This window comes from Poecile atricapillus, chromosome 3 (genome assembly GCF_030490865.1).
Source record: "Poecile atricapillus isolate bPoeAtr1 chromosome 3, bPoeAtr1.hap1, whole genome shotgun sequence".
Classification (NCBI taxonomy): Eukaryota; Metazoa; Chordata; class Aves; order Passeriformes; family Paridae; genus Poecile; species Poecile atricapillus.
This window is the reverse complement of record NC_081251.1, coordinates 92,354,582-92,378,876: the sequence shown is the minus strand read 5'-3', so window position 1 is coordinate 92,378,876 and position 24,295 is coordinate 92,354,582. Positions and strand designations below refer to the sequence as shown.

Here is a 24,295-nt window from a genome sequence, read left to right as displayed (position 1 = left end):
TAAATTCCCCCATGGATTTCTTGACTCTACAGGGGATAAAAGGTTAATATAGTTCAGTGTTTTTATCATCAATGGCCATTAATAATCCAGTGCAAATGAATTATAAATAGGTAAGGACTACAGATCACAACATTTCAAAATAGTAGAGATGTCTGGAAAGTGATGTTTGTGTTTCCTACTAGATGTGATGTAATCCTTGTTGGAAATGAATTTGTTTTAAATACACCCATTTCAAAAGAAGATGCTTATTTATTCAAGTATATTCCTTCGTTATAAAATTGTGGAAGGGGTTGAAAAACTTTTCAATGTTTTTTATGTGCTGCATTGGTGTTGGGAAAAGAACAGGGCAATCGTGTTGAAGCTGGGGAACCCTTCACTCTGCTTTACCTTTACTCTTTTTTGTCCTGTTAATTGTACCCCGAAGATACTCAGTCTCTCTTTTCCATTAACCTATCAGAACAGTTCTAAAAACTGAGCCAAAAGTGGATTTTTTTTCTCACACCAAAACACGTCCTAACTTTTAAAGAGAGAAGGTAAAGGTTTTTAAGTAGCTTGAGTTCTTGAGGTTCCTGTGTTGTGAACCTCTCAGACCACTCTGCTGACAGCTCAGATGGCTCAGACCTTGAACGAATGTTCTGCAGTCAGTGCGCAGTAATTGTTCATTGCACTTAAATAAAGGTAGAAATAAAAGTAAGTATTCTGCTAAGTGAGAAATTGTTTTAGTAATGTGTGCTCTTCTCTGCAACTAAAGCATAACTGAATGTGTAAAAGGAAATTTCTTACTCCCCAAAGAGTAAGTAGAAATTGTCAGTAAAACCAGAAAATAAGGTATTCTTTGTGTTAGAAACAATATGAGATTATACATTCAATACAGATGTAGTAAAGCAGTACTGCTGAGAACCAGTGTGTAATCCCTACTGCAATAAATAGTTATTCTGAAATGAAATCCCCATTTTCTGACTGATTATGGTTATATGGTAACGTAAAAAGTTAAAGCATGACCTTTAGGCATTAGAATGAGACAGGTACCAAAGCAAATTTGTATCACTGCCTTGACTGCTTTGATGTAAAAGAACTTTTGTCTTACCAAGGTGAAGTATTTGAAGTTCTTTAAAGTTGCATGTATAGTTATTGAAATAATGTAAGGCATTAAATCTGATCTTGCCTCTGAAGATTCAGATTTATGCTGAAGTCAAAGCCAGTGAAGTATAAGTGTGCTCTGCTAAAAAAACGAAGTGCAGTTTTTCTGAGGACATTACAAGAATTTTTCTTCTGTATTTAAATGCAATGATAGCTGCCTATTTTTTGTTTCAGATTCTTGTTCATAAAAATAAAAACCCAGAAAATATTTTAAGCAGCTGTGTGTTGGGGGGAAAGGGAGAGCATGTGCTGCTTTACCCTTAAAATAAATTTCCTTTTATTCTGTGCATAGATGCCTAGTTTAATCTTTCATTATTAATTTACTGATTTCAGTAAATAACTATTTACTTCAAAATGATACCTCCTAAGGCATGATTTATTCAGAGGTTATATAGCTTGTGTATACCATATATGACAAACAGGGACTATAAACATTGCAGTATTTTAGCCCAGATGCTTTGGCAAGTCAGCTGTCATCTTTTAGGAGGGTTGTTTCTTTGGGGGCTTTTTGGTGGTTTTTTTTTTCCTTTGCACAGAAAAGTCATTGACTTACATTTTCAGCACTACAACTATTGTAGGTGTTTGCGAACAGTTTGGTAGCAAATCCAGAGGTTCCAAAGTTATACTTGTGTTGAGTACTTGGTTATTTTCTTGTGTATGATCTGTTGTGTGAAAATCTTTCATTTTTAATAGCCTCTGGGTTTTTAAATGAAATTCTACACCCAAAATGGTTGTGTGTCTGCATGCTATTATCAACATTTGCAACTTCATGCACTGTAGAGATTTTGGGTATTAATTTTTGCATTCATCTCACATTTCTATGAACAACTAAACCAGCCCCAAACCTTGATGCTTATTAAAGGTATAATGCTAATCCCTTTGGAAATAGGAATACTTCAGGTGTGGCAAAAGAGAATCAATACCTGATTTAAACTTAAGGTAATTCTAAACTTGTTTTAAATGATGTATTGTATAATCAGGTCAATACAAAATATATGGAACCAATTAATATGGTTTCTTGCCAGTCATTTGGGCATAGCTGATTTCTTCTAGTGACTTTTTTTGTCCTTGTGGAGAGCTTCTTTTTCTCAGTTTGCTTTGAATTGATTTTTTTTGTTTTTGTTTAAAGATGCAAAAAAAAAAAATTTGCTAATTTAAGGCAATGGGAATGTTTTCCTTTTTGGAACAATGGAGGAAAACATGAGAAATCATAACTTGAAATTCACTTAGGAATTTATGGTAGTCCAGTTAAGCATTCCTTCAGCCATAGTATAAATGTTCACTGTTATTTTTTACACTTTGAATTACTGTAGGTGTTATATATTTTATTTCAAAACTGAATGTCTTTTCAGACCTGAGCCTCTTTTCACAATTTTTAGTGGCTCTCAATGAATAAATGTTCAACCACTTATGTAGCAGTACAAATTGAGCAACTTATAGGCAAGAACCTAGACTGGAATTTGGGATGTACAGGGTTCCTCTTTTGACTTACCATTATGCATCTCAGTATCCTTGTGCTTCTCTGGGAGCCAGTGAGGACAGATCTACTCTCGATAATAAAAGTGCTGTATTAAGTTGCCACTTTAATATAAGATGTTTTTGGGATGGTATCCAGACTTCATTGGACTCATAGCTGCCACTAGAGCAGGTGTCATGTGTATAGTGACCCTCTACAGTCATTTCCTTGGCTTCCCTGCCACAGCAAAGCTTTTTGCCTAGTGCACCTTGTGTTGAAAGACCTGATTTACCATTGAAACTCAGTGCTGCTGCTTCCAGAAGGTTTGACAGGGACAAAGACATGTAGCTTCTTCATGAAGGGATCACCTGCATTCCTTGGAAGTTGGAGGTGTCTGAGTTGCCCACTGTGAAACGAATGCAGATGGGAAATTAATGCCCCTGCCAGACAAGTTTTGATGAGCAGTGCTTGGAAGCAGCAGAGAAGTGGATCAGCAGGGGGAAGGTGAAGCTGCACAATAACCCGTCTTTATGTAAAGTCTTTTATTGAAGACCTTGAAAAGATTGCCTTCAGTCTGTGAGGGTGCATTCAGTCTGCAGCTCAGACACCTCCTGTTTGACAGGTGAGACTCTTCCCAGAGATAACCCCGTGATGACTTAAATATTTGTGTTCTTTATGTAAGTTTGCCTGAATCAGAACTCCCTTTGTCTTGAGAAGTTTTTCTTTGAAGTGCACTCAAAGGTTTTTCTCCTGATGTCTTTTGAGCATGGAACAATTTTGTCCCAGATGAACAAGAGAACTCAAGGAGTGTACTCAGACTGAGAAGGAGAACTTGGGAGAAAGCAGTCACTCATCACAGAGGAAGATTGCCCAAAACTCAAACTCCTGATGCTCAGGTGCTGCTCTGACGTGCCCCTGGCATGCAGAACCTTAACACCAGTGGCTCTGTTGCATACTCAGAGCACTGCTCATTAGTGATGTACACAGTCAAAATCAAAGCAGCAGCAGCTGATTGCACATGGTGGTGTGGTGAGGAAGTTACTGAAGCCTTTTGCAAGCAGTTTTAAATGAGAAGGACTTCTGTGGTAGCACAGGGAGTATTCCTGAGGCTTTTTCTGACATAACTGTGTGCTATGGAGGAAAATTTGAATTCATCATCATCATAAAAGAAAGGCATTTAAAGAGTACTTTGTATGAAAGTTCATTTTGCTCTTAGTGTTGCTATTAGTGTGACAGTGGCATTGAATGCTCATTTTCATACACATTGGTGAATATATTTTTTGAGAGGAACTAATGAACTGATTTCTTGGTCAAGAGCTTCAATTGTTTTTATTAACTTGAAATTAATGTGGTTCCTAGCACAGACTGGAGAACAATGATCTTATTTTTCTCTTGTCCTTATGTGAAATGTAATTAATTTCTTCAAATAGTTTGAAAGGGCTGGGATAGAAAGGGAATAAAAGAGAAAATTCTAACCAAATTGATGCTACAGAAATGAGATTATATTGTAAGCCTTGTGTCATTTTCTATAATGTTATCTCTTGCCTGGAATGAGGGTTAGGGCTAATATAAGTGGAAACAACAGAAGTTCAGAATTAGTTGCAATATCTGGCTCTGCCAGGGGAAAAAGTGTTGTGAAAAGACAAGTACTTTTTCCATCAGGCTTCACTGTTCTTCATATTATGTGGCATATTATGCCACAGGAAAGATGCTTTTTGTACCTTGTATATTTTCTGAACATTTTTTGCCTGCACTTCTTATCTAGAATAAAGGGTACATTCAATGGTGTATTAGAAAGGAGCTCAGGAAAACATCGGAACCATTATATGAGATAACATAAATCCATTATTGAGTAGAGAAGCACAACAAAAATATACCACTGGAGCCCTGGAATTTTCCTCTGTAGTGTGTGGTGCTGGCAACTGCCAGATACAAATATTTCATAGGAAATCTGATGTGTGGCAATGTTTTCCATGCATGACTTTTTACTCTCTTTTTGAGCACCACCCACTATGTACAAGAAGAGATCAGCAGTTAAGAACCTTCATGGATTTCTAATTTCATAGCACCTATGCATTTTATTATGAATTTATTCTAAATAACAACTGAATTACTTCTAGTAGCATGTCTTTTAGGTCTTTGTCCCCACCAAAGCCAATACAAAAAAATATGTGAAAACCAAACTGCAGTCTAGACACTGAATGAAAAAATGGACAAAAATTGGGTAAATATTTAAAAGGGCTGCTAAGACAGTTTTATGACCCTGTGAGCAACAACAACTAAATTCACCATAAATCTTCTTTGTTTTTAAGACAAAGGAAAATAGTTTAGCTCTTAAGAAAGATTTATATGTGACTCACTCAAATATGATGTCTTGTGTCTCCTCTTCTTGTTTGGTTTTGTTGCATGAGATCTAAGGAATCACAGAGGAGATGGCTCAGTTACTTGCAGTAGCATAATGAATACTGGAATTTTTTGTCCAATGCATAAATTTGTCCTGCTGGAGAGAGCAAATGGTGTGGATCAAGCTGTGGTGAAAGTTGTGTCAAAATGTGAATATAATGCTTTGAATGTGAGCATAAGAATTGTTCAGAAAAAAATATGTCTTTGTTTATCTTTTCTGGCTTTTATGTTTTTATGACATAATTTAAGAGATCAGTTCTGTGCTCTGTTCTGCTGGTCTTTGTGAGTGCTACTCATCCTTTCCTTACTCAGTGACTGATGTTGATCCCCTATTTAGGGGGTACTCCCACAAATGTCCAGAACTGGGTGCATTTTAGGAATGTTACACAAATGCTATCAGTAATGTGGAATACTGGTATCATTTCACCAAGAAAATAGTACTTCTTCCTAAGAAAACATGATGCTGAATCCATGTGAGATAAAGTAAGCAAATTTTCATATTTGTATAATGTCTTCTATCGTAACTGGTTTTGTCCAGTTGTTAGTTAGTCCTGCTGTTAATCAATTATGTGGGAAACAAGATTAAGATTTCCAAGATTAATATTTTTGTCATGGTATATTCTTCCAAAACATTACCTACAGATGATACAGAAAACATTTTCACTCTCTCCTCATGTGTTAAAAGGCAGCTTCTCTTGTGAGACCTGACTACTTGCTTTCATTGCAGAATTACTCCAGGTAAAGGTTTGGTGGAAAATCAATGCATCATTTTCAGTTTGATGTTATCAGCTATGAAATGAATGCAGATGCAGGTAGCTCTAACTAGCTAAAGACCAGTGAGTAAACCTAAGAACCATGGCACCATGGTGTTAGAAACCTTCGCTTTCCTGCTTCCATTCAGGTTAGCAGCAGGACCAAAACACTTGTCTTATTCAATGACTTCTATTTAAAAACAAAGACAAAGTAAGGACAAAGTGAGAAGTATGAAATTATTGAAATTAGTTTAATGCCATATTTGCACGTAAAAATAGGTCTTGTGTCTCATTGCTTAGATGTTAGGTTTTTTTGCTGAGAAAATGTTAATTCGCTCCTAAAATCAATGGGTTTCTGTTTCTGAATTGCTTAGTTCATAGCATTGACTCATGCTTCAATATTTTTTTGTATAAAATGGCATTAGGAATAGTTAATCTAGTTTTTACAGAGCTTTAAAACCTATGCATAAAACATGTCAGTGGTCACAGGCTGGTTGTTATCTTACCCCCAGGTACTTACTGAGGCAGATGAGCCAGGTTTTGAGATGTGTGTAGGCTGCCCTTTACAGCAGAATTTGTTAGTGGATTTATGCTTATTTTCAAACACCTTTCCCTTTTATTATGATTTCAGCATGCTGCTCCCCACATCCATATGACTAATGGTAAGGCCTTGCAAGCCAGTGCAAGTGCCATTAAGACAAGCACCATTCCAGTGATCAAGAGACAGAGGCAGAATTGGCTTGATGCTTCAGATGATGGTTTCTTTATAGCTACAGAAGAGACCAGGTAAGAAAAAATGAAATCTTAGCAGGCTCTGAATGAGGCTTCACTGCATACATGTTACTGATCCATTATTTCAGTAAGTTTTTGACATTATTATCTGAGGTTGCATTATTATCTGAGGTTGCATTACAGCAAAGAGCCATGTTTAGCACATGCCAAACTTTGCATCTGCTATCCACTAATATTATCAGTCTTTCATTAATAAGTGCTATTTCAATAGTTTAATAGTTTCAATGAATAGTGGTACTTCTCTGTGCCAAAGATTAGAACTTCAAAATTTCACATCCAGCAAAATATAAATGCTTCTACAGTGTAGGTTATCCTCTAAAATTTTCAGAACTTTAAAAATAGTGTACAGTGGAGAAATATACAGCTGATAGCATCTTTTCTGGGCTAGAAGTTGACTTCCTTTAAAAGCAACTGAGATGATAATCTCCTTCAGACTTTCATTTACAGATTAATTGGTAAAATTTATTGAGCTTTTGCTTTTCCCAAAAGAGCTCGATATCATGGAAGAGTCACAAGTTTTCTGGAGGTTCCTCTGTTCTGTTCTTTTCTTCCCCTGTCTGGCCCTTCCTTGATTTAATTCAGATGAAGACAAGAAGTTACTGTCTGTTTTTGTAAGCTGTGCTTATTTGGCCTGTTATTTAAAAGCCTTAAATATCTTACAGCAAGTAACATCAGACCATTCCTCACTTCTGTGATTATTTCACAAGCCTAGAAAAGCTGGTAGTTGAAGAAAAATGTAAATAATAAAAACAGGGAAGGAAAAAGAACATGCAACTATAGCAATAAGCAAGGAAAATATGCGCATTTAATCCCATTAATGGCAGATTCAGCTAGGAAAATTAATATAGTTGATAGTTTACTTACACATACATGATAATTTGGTGGTTATTTCGACATAATTGATTATGGCACTTTCTGGATTTTTTATGAGAAATACAACAATTTAGAGAGAGAGTGATAAGAGGCTGATGAGCTTCTGATTCCAGCCCATGGAATGACATTTTGGGAGTTGTTTGATACAAAGTCTTTAGTAATCTCAGATTAATCCCTAGAAATTTGATCCTGAAAGTGAGACTGATTACATTTTGAAGTTTTAGAATTTTCAATTTAATTTTTTTCCTAATGTTATAGAGAAGTGCCTGTCAAAGGATGAGAAGAGTCTTAAACAGGCAGTGATCTCTCCACCGATCTTGGAGACAGCCCAGACAACTTACCTGGACCAGATGTTTAAATTTTAGGTGATTGAAGTGTAGTGGGATGAGTCCTGGCTTTGAAAATCACTCATCTGTGATAGCTCTGCTTGTTCTCATCCTAGGAAATCCCCCTTCCCACTCCCAGGGCTTCAGACCCCATACCCAGGCCAGGAAAAAGCAGAGCTGTTTCTGGCTCTGCAGCCAGGGTGACACACAAGCAGGGGTCTTAGTCCCCAGGGGTCTGTGACTGCTGTTTTTCTTCAAATAATGAACAGTTTAAAGTAACATTTGAAACCTCCTGGTATGGGGAACTCAGGGAAGTTGGACCTCACTGATATTCCTCAAACAAGGAGGTGCCTGACATGTGCTGTTGCATCACTGACAGTTGCTGGAGGAACAGAGCAGGGAATGCTTTTTTCCTTTGAAGTTCTGTTTCATGTGAGATCTGGTCCTTGTCTTTCACAGGGGTTTTCCAATTTTTTCTTTTTCTCCTTTTTTTTTTTTTTTTTTTTGGTATTTTCCTGTCCTCATACCATTCTCATTGACTCCTTCCCTCACTTGTGCCGTCTCCTTCCTAATTTTTTCCTTTGATTCCTTTCACCTTTACTCTGAGATTATTTAGAGATGGGGTAGCTTGTTCTTCTCTGGGCTCTGAAAGCTCTCCAGCCTTTAGAGCTCCAAGTGGAAAGCACTGCCTGGTTTTGCTGCTAGGAATGCCCTGATGTCCAAGACAGCAATTAACTGCTCTGTTCTTTGTGGGCAGATGGAGACAGACAGCAGTCCCTGAGAGCCAGCCTGTCCTCTGATAGGAGATCACACAGCTGAGCACTGCCAGGACAAAGTTGAGTGCAGTATAATTGCAATGGGAAGAGATGTTTTGGGAGGACATGTTTGAAAAGACAGCACGCAATTTACCCAGTCCTGACACAGAATGGAAAAAAAAAAGCAACAAATTAAGAATGAGCTGCCAGGGAGCAGCCATTAAGTTCTGAACATGATCTGAATACTCAGCTCAGAAAGAATCACCCCATCTAAGGTCACAACTGGTTCTTTATGGAACATCTTTTGTGATCCATCAGGATCCAAACTGTTTTATTATGTGAATTTGTTCATTAAAAATGCATATGAGAGAGATACTTGCTAATTGTAGCAAATGGAAAAATATTTTTCTGTATAATTTAAACCTGCAAAAAGGGAAAGATTTTTCAGTATCATGTTTTGTTTGCAATAGTCCACAACTGTTTTCATTTCTCTGTTCTAAAATATTTTTCTTTGTATAGTGAATTAATATTTAAGATTCACATTTCTATAAAACACCAAGGAGGGAGTCTAGAGGGTAAATTTTCACATAAATTTATCCTAAAAAGCCTATACTATAATAGATTGTTGATATTTGCAGAGAAAAAAGAAAAGAAGTAATAATATTGACTAGACTAAAGAAGGCACCAGTCTATTTCCTGCTAATCAAACCAAAGATGTGCATGAGCATTCTCAATGTTATTATCCATCAATAGATAAGGAGAATATATGTATTTAATGCTCCATTTTAGAAGAAATTTTAGTAATAATAATTTTTTAAAATCACCTTTTCCTCTCTGAATTGAAGCAGCAGTATTATTTCTGTAAAGTTAACTCTTCTGTATCTAATTGCTCTCATATTTGACATAATTGTAGCAATGGATGTGAAATATTAAGAGCAATGAAAATAACCATGGGAATTTTATATCACCTCAGCTTTCCAGGGTAACCCTTGGAGTTACCCTAGAATTTTAGGGCAGTGCCCTTCTCTTTACACTCAGGCCACAGTTCAACAATGCCTGCAGGTATTCTTAAAAATTAGTGTGAGCTTGTGTATCATGGAAACACAAGGACTGGAGTTTGCATCTGAAATTGAACATATTTTTAGTTGCTAATCTGCCCTTCTGAGTAGAGCAGGAATGTATTTTATATCTGTTGTAGTGCACATCCTCATACATTTCAGCTTTGTTTTTGTTTTAAGTTCTAGCTATTTGAAAGCCATTTCCTCCCCCATTGTTTATCATTACCTGCACATCTGGGGAAAAATGGCGGCAGAGCTCCCATTTGTGTTTCCCTCTTTCCCAGCCCGATTTCCTCTGCAGAGCTGGGCTGCACGTTAACACAGAGCTGAGCCCCAGTCATTACAGCCCACGGCCACTTTGGGGAAGAGACGGTTTTTCCATCTGTCTGCATATTAGTGCCTTGAAGGCATCACCCTCATGCATTTTGCTATGTGTATATGTGGATGTCCTTCTGAATACTGTGAGCATGCTCAGTGAATTTTGCCAATGAATACAGAGGTGCCCAGTTCTGCTATTTCATCTCTAGTGACAAGCTCCATTCCAAACCCTCCCTGATGCCGGTGTGAGACCAGCTCCCATGGGATTTCCCTGCCTCTGTTCAGTCACAGGCTCACAGCAGGGATTAATCTAGGCAGAAAACCACGTGGCAGTTCGAGAACACTTACCTTTTAACATTACATCATAATTTTACATTGACTTTTACTGGATTTGATATTTTTGTATTTTTCTTTATTCTTATTCTTTTTGAATGAAAAAGAATTTCTCATTCCCTACTGTGAAATAGCTTGCTCAAGATTTTATTCAAAAGTGCAAATCTATTTACACAATTCATTGAAAAAAAAATCACTCTCTAAAGAGCCTCACATTTATCACTGCTTACCGAGAGAGTGTCCTTACTTTTTTTTAATATCCTTAGATATTAGTTGCTAGGTTTCTCCTAGCACTACATGCATGCTTTAGGATAAGCCAGAAGTCTCTGAATATAAAAGCATTTTATTCGTTTCTTTGGACTAAATTAGCTTTGCTATAAGGAAGTTTTTTGTGTGATGTGGATTTTATTGTAGGCCCAATTAGAGGTCAACAGAGAAAATTACCATCTTGCAGGGAATTAAATTCTTTGTACAGAATTGCTATTCTGGGAGTTAATAATTGAAAAAATTGAACAGTTCATATTATAGTCTTCAGAATGTTAGTAAAATGTAATATATTAGCTTAATATATCTTGAGTTATGTAAGATATAAACATAAGCTTTGAGCAAAAGTAATAATATTACTGTTGAACCATTCAATGTCAAGGGGAATATATCTATTGATTAAAACTTTTCTTACCAATTCTAGGTATGCAGTGTGCCTCTCTTTCCTATACACATGCTCTGTCCCTAGCAGAGTGCATGTGCATGCCCATGATCAGACTTGTGTAGGGACAGCTTAAACTCTGGTTGGTAAATGAACTATTTTTTTTTCCAGCATTTACATTATAAGAAATGTGTGGAAATGTTTGGCTGACTGCGTTATAGCAGCGGATTCTATGTGCTTTCCCTTCATGGGCCGAAAAGCATATTTGCATATAGATCTGCAGTTGAATGACTCAATGCTTGTTTCCTTTCAGTGCTGAAGCAGTTAGAAACCTTCTCACGGTAAGTGCAACTCCATTGGGAATGAGTTAACTGCAACTGCTAAAATTAGAACGTGATCTTTAGCTGTTACCAGCAGACATGGCTTCCTTTTTTTGCTGATAAAATTATTTGAGAGGCATCCCTGTGGCAGCATTATATAGGCAATTTTCTTCTCCCTCACTTCATGTTCTGTCTCCAAAAGGAAAAATCTTCCCTTGATTTGTTGAGGTGCTACGTAAGGATATCACAATTGCTGTGATAATTACCTGGTACCACTCATTTTTATTTATGCATGTCTCATAGCACACACAAAAAAGCTTAAAATCTGAAGTTGCATGTCGAGAAAGAAGAGAATGTGAGGCTGACAACCAGCTTCTGCAGAATGCTGAGTCTTGCTGTGCTGTCAGTGGTCTGCTTCTCTTGCAGAAGTGGGGAGAGCCATGCTAGTGCTCATCGCCCTTCGTGCTCCTGCACGTGCTGCTGGCCCTCTCTGCAGTGCAGCTTCATCTGTGGAAACCCCAACCTGTACCTTGAAACACAAACTGAAAGCTGGCAAGAACCAAAGCCCCAGTTAAGAGCTGTGGGTGACCTGCCCCTGCCCCCTTTCTCTCCCACGTGTGTTTTAATCTAGGCTTAGGCAAGGTCACACGCAGTGCTTGAGTTGCAGCACGTTGCCAGGAGAAAAGGGAAAACTGGAGGAGTAAGGCTTCAGTGCCTGGGGGTCTGATACACAGTGCAGAGCTGCAGGTCTACATCCCAGCCAGAGTTCCAGTGCTAACTGTTCTGCTCTTTCTTCCTCTTCACACATGCAATTCCTATCACACAAATGTCCATGGGTATGTTTACTTTTTTTTTTCCAGTTGGCCCCAACTGTGCAAAAATATTTGTGTGCCAAAACAAAAAAAAAAGATATTTTTGACCTCTCCTTTTCATAAAGATGAGGCACTTTGAATTGGGATTGTGGTTTTGAAATACACCACATTTGGATCCTGGGCACAGTGTATTTTCATTTCTTACCTGCATGGCAGCATGGCCTTTAGACCCCAGTCCTGTAACCAGCTGCAAGGAGATGCCTGGCTGCGCTCGTGGAGCATCAGCTGCAAGCCTGAGAATGTGATGCACCAGCTCCCTAACAAAAATCTGTATCAGCCTCTAAGGATGTAATTTTCTGGCTCCTTTACTTGTGTTGTATTATGTAGTTGCTATACATCCTGAAAAGCAGGGATTACAGAAAATATCCCCTAGAATTCTCTTTAATCGCCACTGATAGGATTGCAAATATCTTATTGATTGGCCACATCTGAGTCCAGGTGAACTGACAGCTCTCTCCAGTCACCATGACGATACTGTGTGTGAAGAATTTGGGAAGGAACTGTCCTTGCTACGGTTTAGGAGCCATCCTACTTGGTTAACTTCCATTCAAAGCTGTTATATGCTCATAAGAGAGCATAATAGTTTCTGTGAGATGTTATTTTGACCTTATTTTGTGTGGTCTATTCATGAATGCTGTGCACTGTTCACATCCCTTCTGAGCCTCAGCTGAGGTACTGTGATACAGAATCACAAGCAGCAGTATAGAAACTAGATCATGTTCTCTTACCATTCATTTCTCATTGAGCAGCTTTCGTGGGTCTAAAGACATTTTCTTTCAATATCTAACTACATGAATTTTTCCTGTTGGACCCTTTATAGTACCTACTAAATCAAAGCAACAATGTTGTGATAATGCAAATGTTTGTTTTTAAAAGCAGGTTCATTCTGTGGGACTAAAACAACTCATTTGAAGAATGTGAATATTTTTTAAACTTAAGGAATCATAGCTGTATACTAGGAAAACATGTTCACAAAAAACCCTCTGAGCTCAGTGTAAGTTGTGCCATTGGGTAGAGCTGGGAGGTTGGAAAAGCACATACTGTTAGGGGGTTTGCTCTATCAGTCTTCAGAGCAAATGAAATATACTTGTGCTGGTTTAGAGCTATGGATCTCACAGTTTAAAATGGAGTTTCAGTGGCACTGCAGTAAGCTATTTGCCCTGTTTAAAGCCACATGGTGGTGGAAGGATGTTGCAGTATTTGGAGTGCTTTCCCAGGACTTGGAAAACCATGATTCAGATCCTTGCTTCCTCACAGACCTCCCATGATATGTCAAGCAGGTCTTTTAAGTCTATATCTCCAAGCATTTAAATACCTAATTCCTCAAACACAAAATTAAGAAGGTGCCTAAGTGCTTGCTTGAAGATTTACAGGCAAAGAACAGGTAACTCCTTCGCTTGAGGAATCAGCTGAAGCCTTCTTGTTCTTCACAGCACTGCTCCACACGGAGCAGGTCAGAAGCCTTAGAGGGGACCTTCTTTCAGAGAAAACTCTGTACCTTTATTGGTAATAAAGTCTCATGGAAATGCCACCCACAGGAGTCCAGAAGCTGTTGACTGAAATGGGATGATTCGTTAGTTTCAGAGCTGTCTCCACTGATTAGCAGGTGAAAATTAGTTAGCACACAGCTTTGGTGATGACCGCAGGGAGGCTGAGGCTAGGAACAGATGGCTGTAAATGACCTAGTTACTGCTGCCTGAAAAGTCACACCTTTGGCTCTTGTGAAATGATCCTGACCTGTTGTGAGCAGAAATTCAAATATGCTGCCTCTCCAGGGTGGCTTAGATACCTAAGTTTGCTTTGTAATAGCATCTTAGGTCAGAGCTTGTATGCAGTTAATTAACGTGACTTGGCTAAAAAACAAAGGCACGTTTAGAAGGGTCACTCAGCCACTTGCAATCTTCTCCACTGCCATTGACAAATGTTCTCTCACATTCAGGCAGTTGCAGAAATAGCTAGAAAATTTTATATTTGGGAAGGGAAATGCAATTTCTAAAATGAACCTTTTTTGTAAAATGTTGTTGTCTTGGGAAACTTGGGAGGGAAAGAAAATCTTAACAATTTATTTGAAATACAGGGATGATAAATGCATTAAGGACTGTCTTAAACCTATGTGGGTGGAGAAGCTCCTATATAAGCACTTTTTCCAGAAACCTTGTTTCCTTTGCTGGACCTTCCAGACCCAGTTCAGCAAAGCTCAGTCCATCAGCTAGAGTACATCATGTAGTCCCCTATACATCCTATATGTCTGATGTTAGATTGGGATTACATGCAGTTCTTTTAGCCTGTTTTCTTATGGTTCTTGAAAAATTTTTAGTTTCCTGCAGTATGGTTGGACATTTCAAAGGTTTGGTTTTTTTCTTTCAGAAGCTGTCTTTTGTGTTTGCACAGAGGATTTGGTGTAGCTGAACACAATCCTCTTTATCGAATGTTTTAACTGAAAGTCTTAGGGCTTAGCTTTTTGTTAGCTTGCTGCTTAGCTTTTTCCTAAATCCACATACCCAGTGGGAATGTGTCATCTTGTAATATTTGGCCATCTTCTATTGTGGGAGTTAAAACCAATTTGGTTTTGAACAAGAAGAAATTTTTCTATAAATAAGCATCTTTATATGGGAAGCCAATTTCTCTGTCAAAGCCTTGGGAAACATACAAAGCAAAATAAAAATGCAAACTTGTCAGACTAACATATTTAAATATCAAAGAAAAGATAGAGACAACATTAATTATACAATTGTTACCTATAGTGAGGCTAGAGTAACATCAGCTTAGGCTCAAGTTATTCCACTCTCACCATTCCTATGCATAAGACATGGTAGTTTCTCACATTAGATCTTAGATATTGATTATTGTAATCCTCAAATACTGTGCAATATCACTGTTCAGAGATATTTTTCACTTTTTATGATTTCTGTACTATGTGAGCAATAGTAATTCATAGAAGCTGGACACAGAGTTAAGAATTATTTCATCTGAAGGCAGAGAAATGCCTTCAGATGAAATGTGTAAAGACACAGCAATAATGTGCACGTAGGTGGGGAAACTATGTAAGTCCTGTGGTGAAAACACTGTTGCTAAAGTTAAATAGCAAAGAAGATTATAAAATTGTAGCATGATGAATATATTAAAAAATATGGTGTCAGTGATCCTCACAGTCTTAAAATTCACACAGAACTGCCCACTAAATTTGATTTCTAAGTTGCCCTCTATCAGAGTCTTCATTTCAAATTACAGATAGAGGATTTAATTCTGAATTAGTCCATATTTCAATGTATGTATTTAATAATTCATTCTTAATACTTTCCCTGATAATTCTGGGTTTTTTTAAACTCATGACCCTCTGGCATAAATGTAGGTAAGTTGTGGAAAAACAAATGTTAGTTGGTCTCTTTTTTTTTGTGAAAAACCTTGCATAAGTAACTACATAGGCATTTTAAATATAAAATACCATGGAGAACATATTGACTGTGACTGTGAAAGTCAATCACAGAGATAACTAACAGTTCTTGTCAAACATCTAAGGAGACTCAAATGGCTGTTTTTGTAATTGTGCTATGGGTAGAGACTAAAACATTTACTTGACAAAATACTATTCAAGTGTTTTTCTTGTGGAGAAAACAGAGATTCAAACTTTAAAATTTTGAGGTTGCCTCTTGCTTGATGTGAGACACCAGACAAGTAGTTTAATTCAGCTTTCCTCTAACTCGACCATTTTGTCTGTAAGCTTGAGTAATATTGGTGTACACCTGCTCTTTAGGATGCTGTGCAGTTTTTAATTAGCCAGTCCAACAAGAACTGAGAGACACTGATGTTAAAAGTGCTGGCCGTAAATGTGGAGAGCAGGATGAGTGGCAAAAAATGAACCTGAACAGACCTTTAGTCACATAAATATCTTTAAAAATTTACAAAAATCTTCAACTTTTGACATGAAAATGACCTTAGAAGTTAGCATCAAATCATTCTGTGGCAAAGCTTTCCTCTGTCGATGCCACATTACAGGTTTCTAATCCATAATCTGCACTGGAGCTTCTGTGCATAGAGAAATGCTGATTATGCAAGAGATTGATGGTGTGAAGCAGAGCCCCAGGGGATGGGCTTGTGAGGGAACTTTTGCTCTCCAAGTGTTTCTGGTAAGACTGAATAATTTTTATTTTTCAACCCTTGCTTAATAGCAAGTATCCAGGATGCCAAGAACCTCCTCCAAATATACCCTATTGGTACATATGTTATTCCAGGAAAAGCATATGCATAATTGATAAAAAGGAAGTATATTGTCAATCTTTTTGAGCCTCAGGTAATATTATAATAACCTGTAATATTATAAAGCACAATGTTCAGGCCAAAAAACTTCAGATGAAGCATACCCTGAAATAATTAAAAATACTAATAATATTGTGGAAGTATAGTATCTCTTTTTTTTTTTTTTTATTTCCCCTATGAAAAATATAATAGGGAGTTTTCTGTTATCTTGGACTTAAATGAGCATATTTAGTTGACACAATAGTTTTGAAAGTTTTCAATGCAGTATTTAATGTTGCTGGTGAAATGGCACTTAATGCTTGTAGCCCAAGGGCAGAAACAGAGGTTGTATGTTTTGTACCTTTTGTCGTCTTAGAGTCTGAGATAATGCAGGAATTGTGAGTTAATATGCAAGGTTTGGGGAATAGTTGAAAGCAACATTGTATTCCAGTGTTAGCCAGCTCTCTCTGATGCACTTTTTCTTCAGTTTCTTGCTTGTCTCAGGAAAAATTATATGCTGCCATGTGGGTAATTTTTTCATCTCATAGCAGGTGATGTTTAATCAATATACAGAATGGCTGCAGAATAAATAGATGGTTTTGAAAATTCCTCTTGATAGAGTAGGAATTCATCCTCACCCGGCTGCTATAGTTAAGAAGAATAAAGGAGTTGCTTTGAAATCTGCTGGTGTTTGTGCCTGTGAGCTGTGGAAGGCTTTCTGGCTCCCTGGATTCCCAGAGTGCTGGTGTATTGACATCTCTGCAGTGATCTTGTGTGTTCCTTCCCCGAGAGGAGAGGTTAAGCAACCCTTTATTGGATAAAGCAGACGTCCTGCCTTGCAGCCTCTGCAGGGTAAGGTAACTAAGGGGAGGCTAATGAATTTCAGATAAAGTGCAGAGCAGCTGTACTGTAGCTCAGGTTACAAGTCTGTTGGAACTGGATAGAAATAATTTCAATAGTAGATGGACTTGTTGTTCTAGGCACTCTAGAAATATACATAAAGAGATGGTTTCTGCTCCAAGGTGATTTTGATTTAAATCAGCATCAGGTAGAAAGAAACAGAGGTGGCTTGTGCCATACAATTGGTTAGGCATGACAGTCACAGAAGTCTGTGCTTTAAACCCATGACCTGGATTTTTCCTCCCAATAAAGAAAATTCTTTAACCTCATTATTAATGGCCTTGTATATATGCATTGTAACTATAAGCTGTTGCTTTAAAACACAAAACATCAGAGAAGTCCGCAAGGTGATGCAGTATCTAAAAAAATACATTATCTTAAGCTACTTAGGAAGATCTGACACTGTAATCTGTAACTGGTGTGTCTCAAAGTTATTGTTCATGGAGAACAGTCTTGCTCCATAAATATCGATAAAATATTGGAAGATAAACACTAGCAAAGGAAAACATTTGCTTGCTAGGGGGAGAAAAATAAGATAAGCTCGTAAAACATTTGAATAATGTTGGTGTGTCTACAGCAGCACCTCTTTAATCTCATAAAGGTTATATCACTCTATCTGCCATCTGTATGGGCTTGGTAATGTAACTGTGTGGCTCATGGCAACAGCTTTCCAATAGTTCCATGCTTATTAAAGTCTTCTATTTTGTTTTCATAAATTAACATTTCCTAAGGCCCTTGTTTTTAAAAGGTGTATCAGTGTCAACCCACTTCTGCCTTCCAAAACTATTTATAACTAGTTTCTGTCATGTTGAGGTTAGATTAAATTTTTAATGCAGTATGGGAAAGCTTTATCCTGAAAGTGTTGAGTGGAAAAAAATGTCTAAAGCAGCAAGCCAAAGGGTTAAATAAAATACTTCTCATTTGCACACAGGTAGAAATGTAGGAAGTGCTGTGAGTCCTTCAGTCAGTAACATATCAGATTTCTAAGGCTCTGTGCCTGCATCTTCATAGTTATAGTCTCTTTCAGCAAGCAGCACTGAACACATTTTAGCCTTTCACTATATTTAAAAGCCTGTTGAAATTAATAAAAAGCCTATCAGCTTTCTAAGATTGTATCCCCTCCTGTAATTTAATCCAGTGAATAGTTAAAATGTACCTCTGGATAAAAGAAATCCTCAGAGAAATAAGTGATTATTTAATTTAAAACCATCAAGGAATTATGGTTATTCTTTTAAATAGTTGTTTTACCTAAGTGGCCTTGAATTTCCACTGAAAATTTACATTGCACAAAGTTTATGTTGCCCTGGAGCAGCAGCAACTTCACAAACATTTCTCTAGAATATGTTTTTTTCTTATTTTTTAGATTTGTTTTCTTTCTGAATGGCTCTATGGTTAGACTGATTGCAAGTTTCACACATGATTTGTGTGCCAGAACACAAAATTCTGCCAATGCTGGCAGTATTTATGCATTGAGCACATTTTTGTTGCTGTTTACACTTAGAAAGTCATGGCAAAATACTTCATCCCAATGGAGAAATTATATGGAGCTTCAACTATGATTGTGCAGGTAATCAGTTTTCTTATGCCTGCTGCTGACCTGAGGGTGTTCCTTGTGCTAACAGCAATTGGATAACAATACATTGCCACAGCACCAGTTCTTACATATGAGGATGTTGCTCAAATGGCATCAGTCTAAAAAAGACTCAGGCAAAAATATCAAACTAATTTAGGGACAGTGAGGAAAACAAAACTGTGTCCTTCAGCTTCAAACTCTGTAGCTTGGTTTGTATTAGGTCATTAGTGTATTTTTAGTGGAAGCAGAGCACCAAAAGAAATTCTGGACCTTGGATTTAAGGAGAGTTATGGACATCTCACAAGTGCATGTGTGTTGAAGGCAATTCCTCTTCCTAGGAAAATGTTTCTTCCAAAACAAGGTTTGTCATCTGCTGAAATGTCAGCCGGCCTTTGCATGCAATTAATTCCTTTCACTGTAGAAACTTCTCCCATAACTTGTATTTATTTATTACAGCTTCTTAAGCACTGTTGGTACAGCTGATAAGACCAAAGTCAGTGTAGTCATCACAACTCTGAGTCCAATGCAGAGGAGGCAAGACGGATGCACAACAGTTTATATATAGCACAGTAACACTCTATATTAACAAACTTAAAGCAGGCAGTGCCTTCCAGTCCTACTAGAAAAGGCTTAAAAACACATTCTTGACTAACACCAGTTGGAGGCCTCTCTTTATTCTATTCGAGTTTAAAATTTGATGCTGTTTTAGTGTGTGGCAGAATTAGAGAAGGGAACTTTGAGTCAGCTTTTGCAAATGTGGAATTTTGCTCCCAGTTATCCTATTCCTGAGAAATCTGGACATAATAGATGATATAGGATTGTGCTTCACTTCAGCAGATGGTGAGTTACATGGAACACACTTGGATGCTGAGAAAGGGTTGGTTAATTATAATGACTTGCCTGATTAAATTTAAGCACGGCATAAATGCCCTGTACAGCATAACTATTATTTCCACCCATGAGGTTCCAATCTGTGCATGAAACTTGAACAGAGATATTAGGTCTTCATCTAGACCTTTAATAAGACATATGTACATTTCCATACTTCTCTGACTTTGTGCCAAGGGTCTTGTGTACCTTTATCTGCATTAGAACTCACTAACTGAAGTGTCATGCAGACATTGAGAATGCATATTATTCCTACATTGCACCAGTGGATCACATTTGACTTAAAAATGAGCACAATGGGCTTTATATACTGATACCCTCTTAAATAGTTAATTCTCATACCTTTGGTCTCAAGAAGTCTAGAAATACAAAGCAAAGGCTTTAAAGTACTTTTGACTTTGCATTTTGAGCCTGTAATGCATCATGTTTCAAGAACTAGTACAAAAGTCAAAGGAAAAAAAACAGGGAAAATGGCAATTAATCTGTCCTAACAACTGCAAAGGATGTTACCAACGATACAGATATTAAAGCCATTTATTGCCATTGCCAGATAAAAGCTTTATGTAATTAAAGCATATGGCCGGTGTTAACTGAAAGAGGGACAGGAAATTGAGCATTAAAATTGACTCTGCCCTTAGTTCAGTGTATCTTTGGGAGAGGGCAAAGTGCTATGAGTGAAAGAGTGACAGCAACTTTATCTTTAAATATCCTGTCTTTTGTCAGCTATTATTGCAACCTGCATATTTAGGTGTTAAAAAGACTATGAAGAATTATAAAACCTGATGAATGCCTCTCAAAAAGCTAGACTGTATTTAGATGCTAAATTCTTCAATGTAAAGAATCCAGTCCCTTCACCTTCTATAATATTTGCAGTAAAAAGAACAGTTTTGGCTTTTAGAGAAATGATTGTTTAAATATAGCTTGTAATGCAGTCAGTGGAAATTTCCATTCTTCCAGTTTTATTTCTGAAAAGCTATATCCCAGAAAGATAATTTCTGGAAGCATTTTCACAATCCCATTTAAACAGAAGTGCTGGATTGCCTTTTAAGAATACATACTAGATTAATTTTTTTCTGACAGAGCATATAGAGCTAGTTTCATTTATACTTAGGGAGGAGCTGACCCTGTTTGTGACTTGCATGATATAATAATGTGATGACCTTTTCGTTCTGCCTTTCTTTGTGCTGGTTTTGAACCAGTGTTTAATGGGAATAACTGTATCTTTTACTTTACTGTCTATATAAAATAATGATGAATTGTAATCTCAAATCCTTTACTATCCTTACATGTAGTGTCAGCTGCAAATTACTTTCATAAGCAGGAATCTCTTGGTGGTTTATCAAGTTGCTTTATTAAAAATTCAGAAAGGTAAACAATTATCAGATATTATTTGAACCTTGGGCTTCTCAAATGATTAACGACCACATTCCTTCTGTAAATAAATGCAAAGTTTTACAAGCAAATATATCAAAAAGGATCCAGTTCTGTAAGGTTTTTCTGAGATGATCTCCATTAGTAATCCATGTGGGTAATAGCTATTGTTTAGTGACAATATGAATTTATAAAACCTGGCTGTCTTGTTCTTTTAGATAGACACATTTCTCCCAGTCTGAGATTACATTTCTATGGTCTTACTGTTCTGGAAGGTATGCAATATCTTTACAATCAATTTAATATCTTTTTTTGGCCTAATTTAAGATGACCATATAAAGTGAACACTCAATCAGTAAGATTTCTTTCTCAGTGGGATTGTGAAACCTAACTTTCTGGTGATTCCTTTTCTTCTATTGTGCTTATTGCTGAATGGTGCTAAACTCTAATTTGGTATTCCAGGCCATGAAGACATCCTTCTTTTAAAAAGGAATACATCTCTGAACCTTTAAAATATATTAACCAAAATAGATGTATTTTCCAGGCTCCCTTTAACCTCTAATAGAGAGAATATTCTTCTTCTTTTTGTGTGTTTGTTATCATTTTCCCCTTATGTTCTCTTCTGTGGCCCAGTTAGCTAACGTGGAAGAATACATCCCTGGGGAACACCCAACCTGTAGCTAACTGATAACAGACTAATATTTGAAATTTAATATGCAAATTGTTATTTTAGAATTCAATATAATTTATTTACAGCTGATCATGTGTTTTCAATGTCACGTGCCACCATTTTCAGTTTCAGAAGTAACAGCCCACTTAGATGAAAGGGAAAAGCCACTCCTTCAGTTACCATCTAAGAACCTTGATGCAGGTAGGCACCTCATCACCCTGTAGTTTGCAGGTCACATTTTCAAGTCAAAAAGTCCAAACCAGAAAGCCTGTTCTCATTAAGTATTAGAGGGCCCAGTTTGCTTCAATTCATTTCCATAAGCTCAAAATCCCTGTAATTTATAAAACTGCCTAAATGAAGGCTGGGATTCATGAGTAAATTCAGAAAACAAGTCATTTTCCAGCAGCATCTAATGTTCAGGTCTCTGCCAATGAAGATGGTTTTTGGCATACTCTCTGTGTACCTTTTCTGTTTTCTGAGACCATACCCTGGATACCCTCAGCATTGTGGTTATTGATTTATAATAGTAGAGACAGAGCAGTGGAAACATAGCAAGGATTTACGCTTCAAAATTAACTATCCTTGGATATTTAGGATTGCAATACAAACAACATGGCCACCTGGAGTTAATATGTTTCATTTATCAGCTGAAAGTCAAAAATGAAAGTGATTTTACTGCACCTGAATGGCAGTAGTGAAAATGCCCAGAGCTCTGGGTCATGTGCTATCTGCAGAAATGGTACAGTGAAAATAAGAACAATTGCTCCCACTTTTACAGATGTAGCACATTTATTGGGTGCTAACATGGTCCTTTCTTCTGTGGTCCTTCATTCCAGTATTGATACCAGATGTAAGGACCCGGGCATTATGGCCTAAGATTTCATGTAATTAAATATTATTATTCAAGTATTATCTAACACCAATTCACTTTTCGATGAATCATTATCAGACAACTCTGAATCATCAGGTGATGGACAGGGATGACTCTTGTTGACTGCAAGTCTCTTTTCCATGAACTAGCCTTCCTGCTCTGGTAAGAGTATTTGTTATGTTTGTTATTGGCTCCTGTGCACTCTTCTGTTAAAGACTGAGATTTATCTTTTCTGTTGTCTCTCTCTTCCTTCCCTCCTTTCCTCCTTCCCTCCTTACAGAAAAATCCGTAAGAAGTTCACCAGATCACAGCTGAAAAGAGCTTCCAGAACACCTTGTTCTCCGATCATTGCAAAGACAAAGTCTCTCATGAACAATAGGCAGGCCCGAACAGAGCCAGGATCCATCATACACTGAAGATATAACAGCATCAGCACCATAATAATGTCAAAATCATGTTTAATTGTGAATGCAAACATAACAGGACTTCCCACATCTCTGAGACAGAAACATTGTGTGGACATATTGTGGCTGGGTTCTGTGTTCTGGGCAGGATCCAACAGCAGCCCTTGTTTTCCCTCATCTCTGCAAGGGCTACTTCTGGTTCACTGTACAGGCCTATCCTGAATTCCCTCCTTTCCCAGACATCAGAGTTGGCTGGTCAGGGAGGGGCTGTTTGCACTGGTTCCACTGAATTCATGCAGAGTCCACCCATCACATTTGTCTATGCCTTCTAGTGGCTCAACAAAAATATGCAGCTTTCAAAATTATTGCTGTCTTTAAAGCAGGATTTAGCCTTGAGGGGTTGCATTTTCAAATAGAACTGCAAACTTGGAGTGTTCGTATTTTTCAGTATTTGCTTGAACCACCTTGGATTTGATTTTCTAAACTGAATGTCCACAAGACAGGTGTTGTTCAGCAGTTCTGAAACTTAGACCAAATTAGGAAATGCCCATAATTAGTGGCCAATTTTGAAAATGTTTGCCATATTAGATATGGTTAAAATCCTGGAAAGTATTATGCTTGACAGTCAACATCCAGCTGGACTAGTTGAATGTGTAGGAACTGGTCCCACTGTCTGTATTTGAAAGTATCTGCCTATTTCTCTGGGTATTTTTTGCATTTCTTGAAGCCTATTCTGAATAGTGAAAACCAGCAAAATACCATTCCCAGAAAACATGAAGAAATAAATTATTTCCTATTAGTAATGTCTCTCCACAAAATAATTTCTACATTTTTATATGTCTGGATAAAAATATGTTTTGCAGAATGCTTTAAAGTTCATAAATGTAAGGCTACAGATGGATACTTACCATGGAGAGATGATGTGCCTTTTGAAACTACTTGTAGGAAACTGTCAGTCTCCCTGAAGGTGGAAATGGCAACAGAGGCAGGTCTTTTTTTCTACTCAGGTACTTACAGGTGAACAATCTCTGCCCTACTTTGAAATCCAGAGAAAACCAGTGTGTAGCACTGCTGTGTGAACCTAGTTGGGATATGTCAGTGGTCTGAGGCAAGTTGTCCTTCAATAGGTTTGGATTCCATTTGGCTTTTGAAGATGTGGTCAGACACTGAACATGTTATAGCAAACTGAGATGAGCTTCAAGACTTTTATTTCTCTCTCTTTACTAGGTAGCCCTAACAGTATAGTACAGATGTGAGGTTTTTATCCAGTTGTGGACATGCACCCAGCTTTGTGGTTAGAAAGACAAAGATGTAAGTGACATCTCATTCTTCTGGGTG

General features: G+C 37.4%; 1 protein-coding gene across 1 annotated transcript in view; it reads left to right on the top strand.

Annotated features, from left to right (window-relative positions):
* The window catches only part of MTA3 (metastasis associated 1 family member 3), a 133,322-nt gene extending 110,353 nt beyond the window's left edge, over positions 1–22,969 (top strand). The window contains exons 18-19 of the mRNA XM_058834568.1: positions 6,383–6,537; positions 22,834–22,969. Of these exons, the coding sequence (XP_058690551.1) occupies positions 6,383–6,537; positions 22,834–22,969 (291 nt within the window). The remainder of the gene's footprint in view (positions 1–6,382; positions 6,538–22,833) is intronic.
* Positions 22,970–24,295: the final 1,326 nt, after the last annotated feature.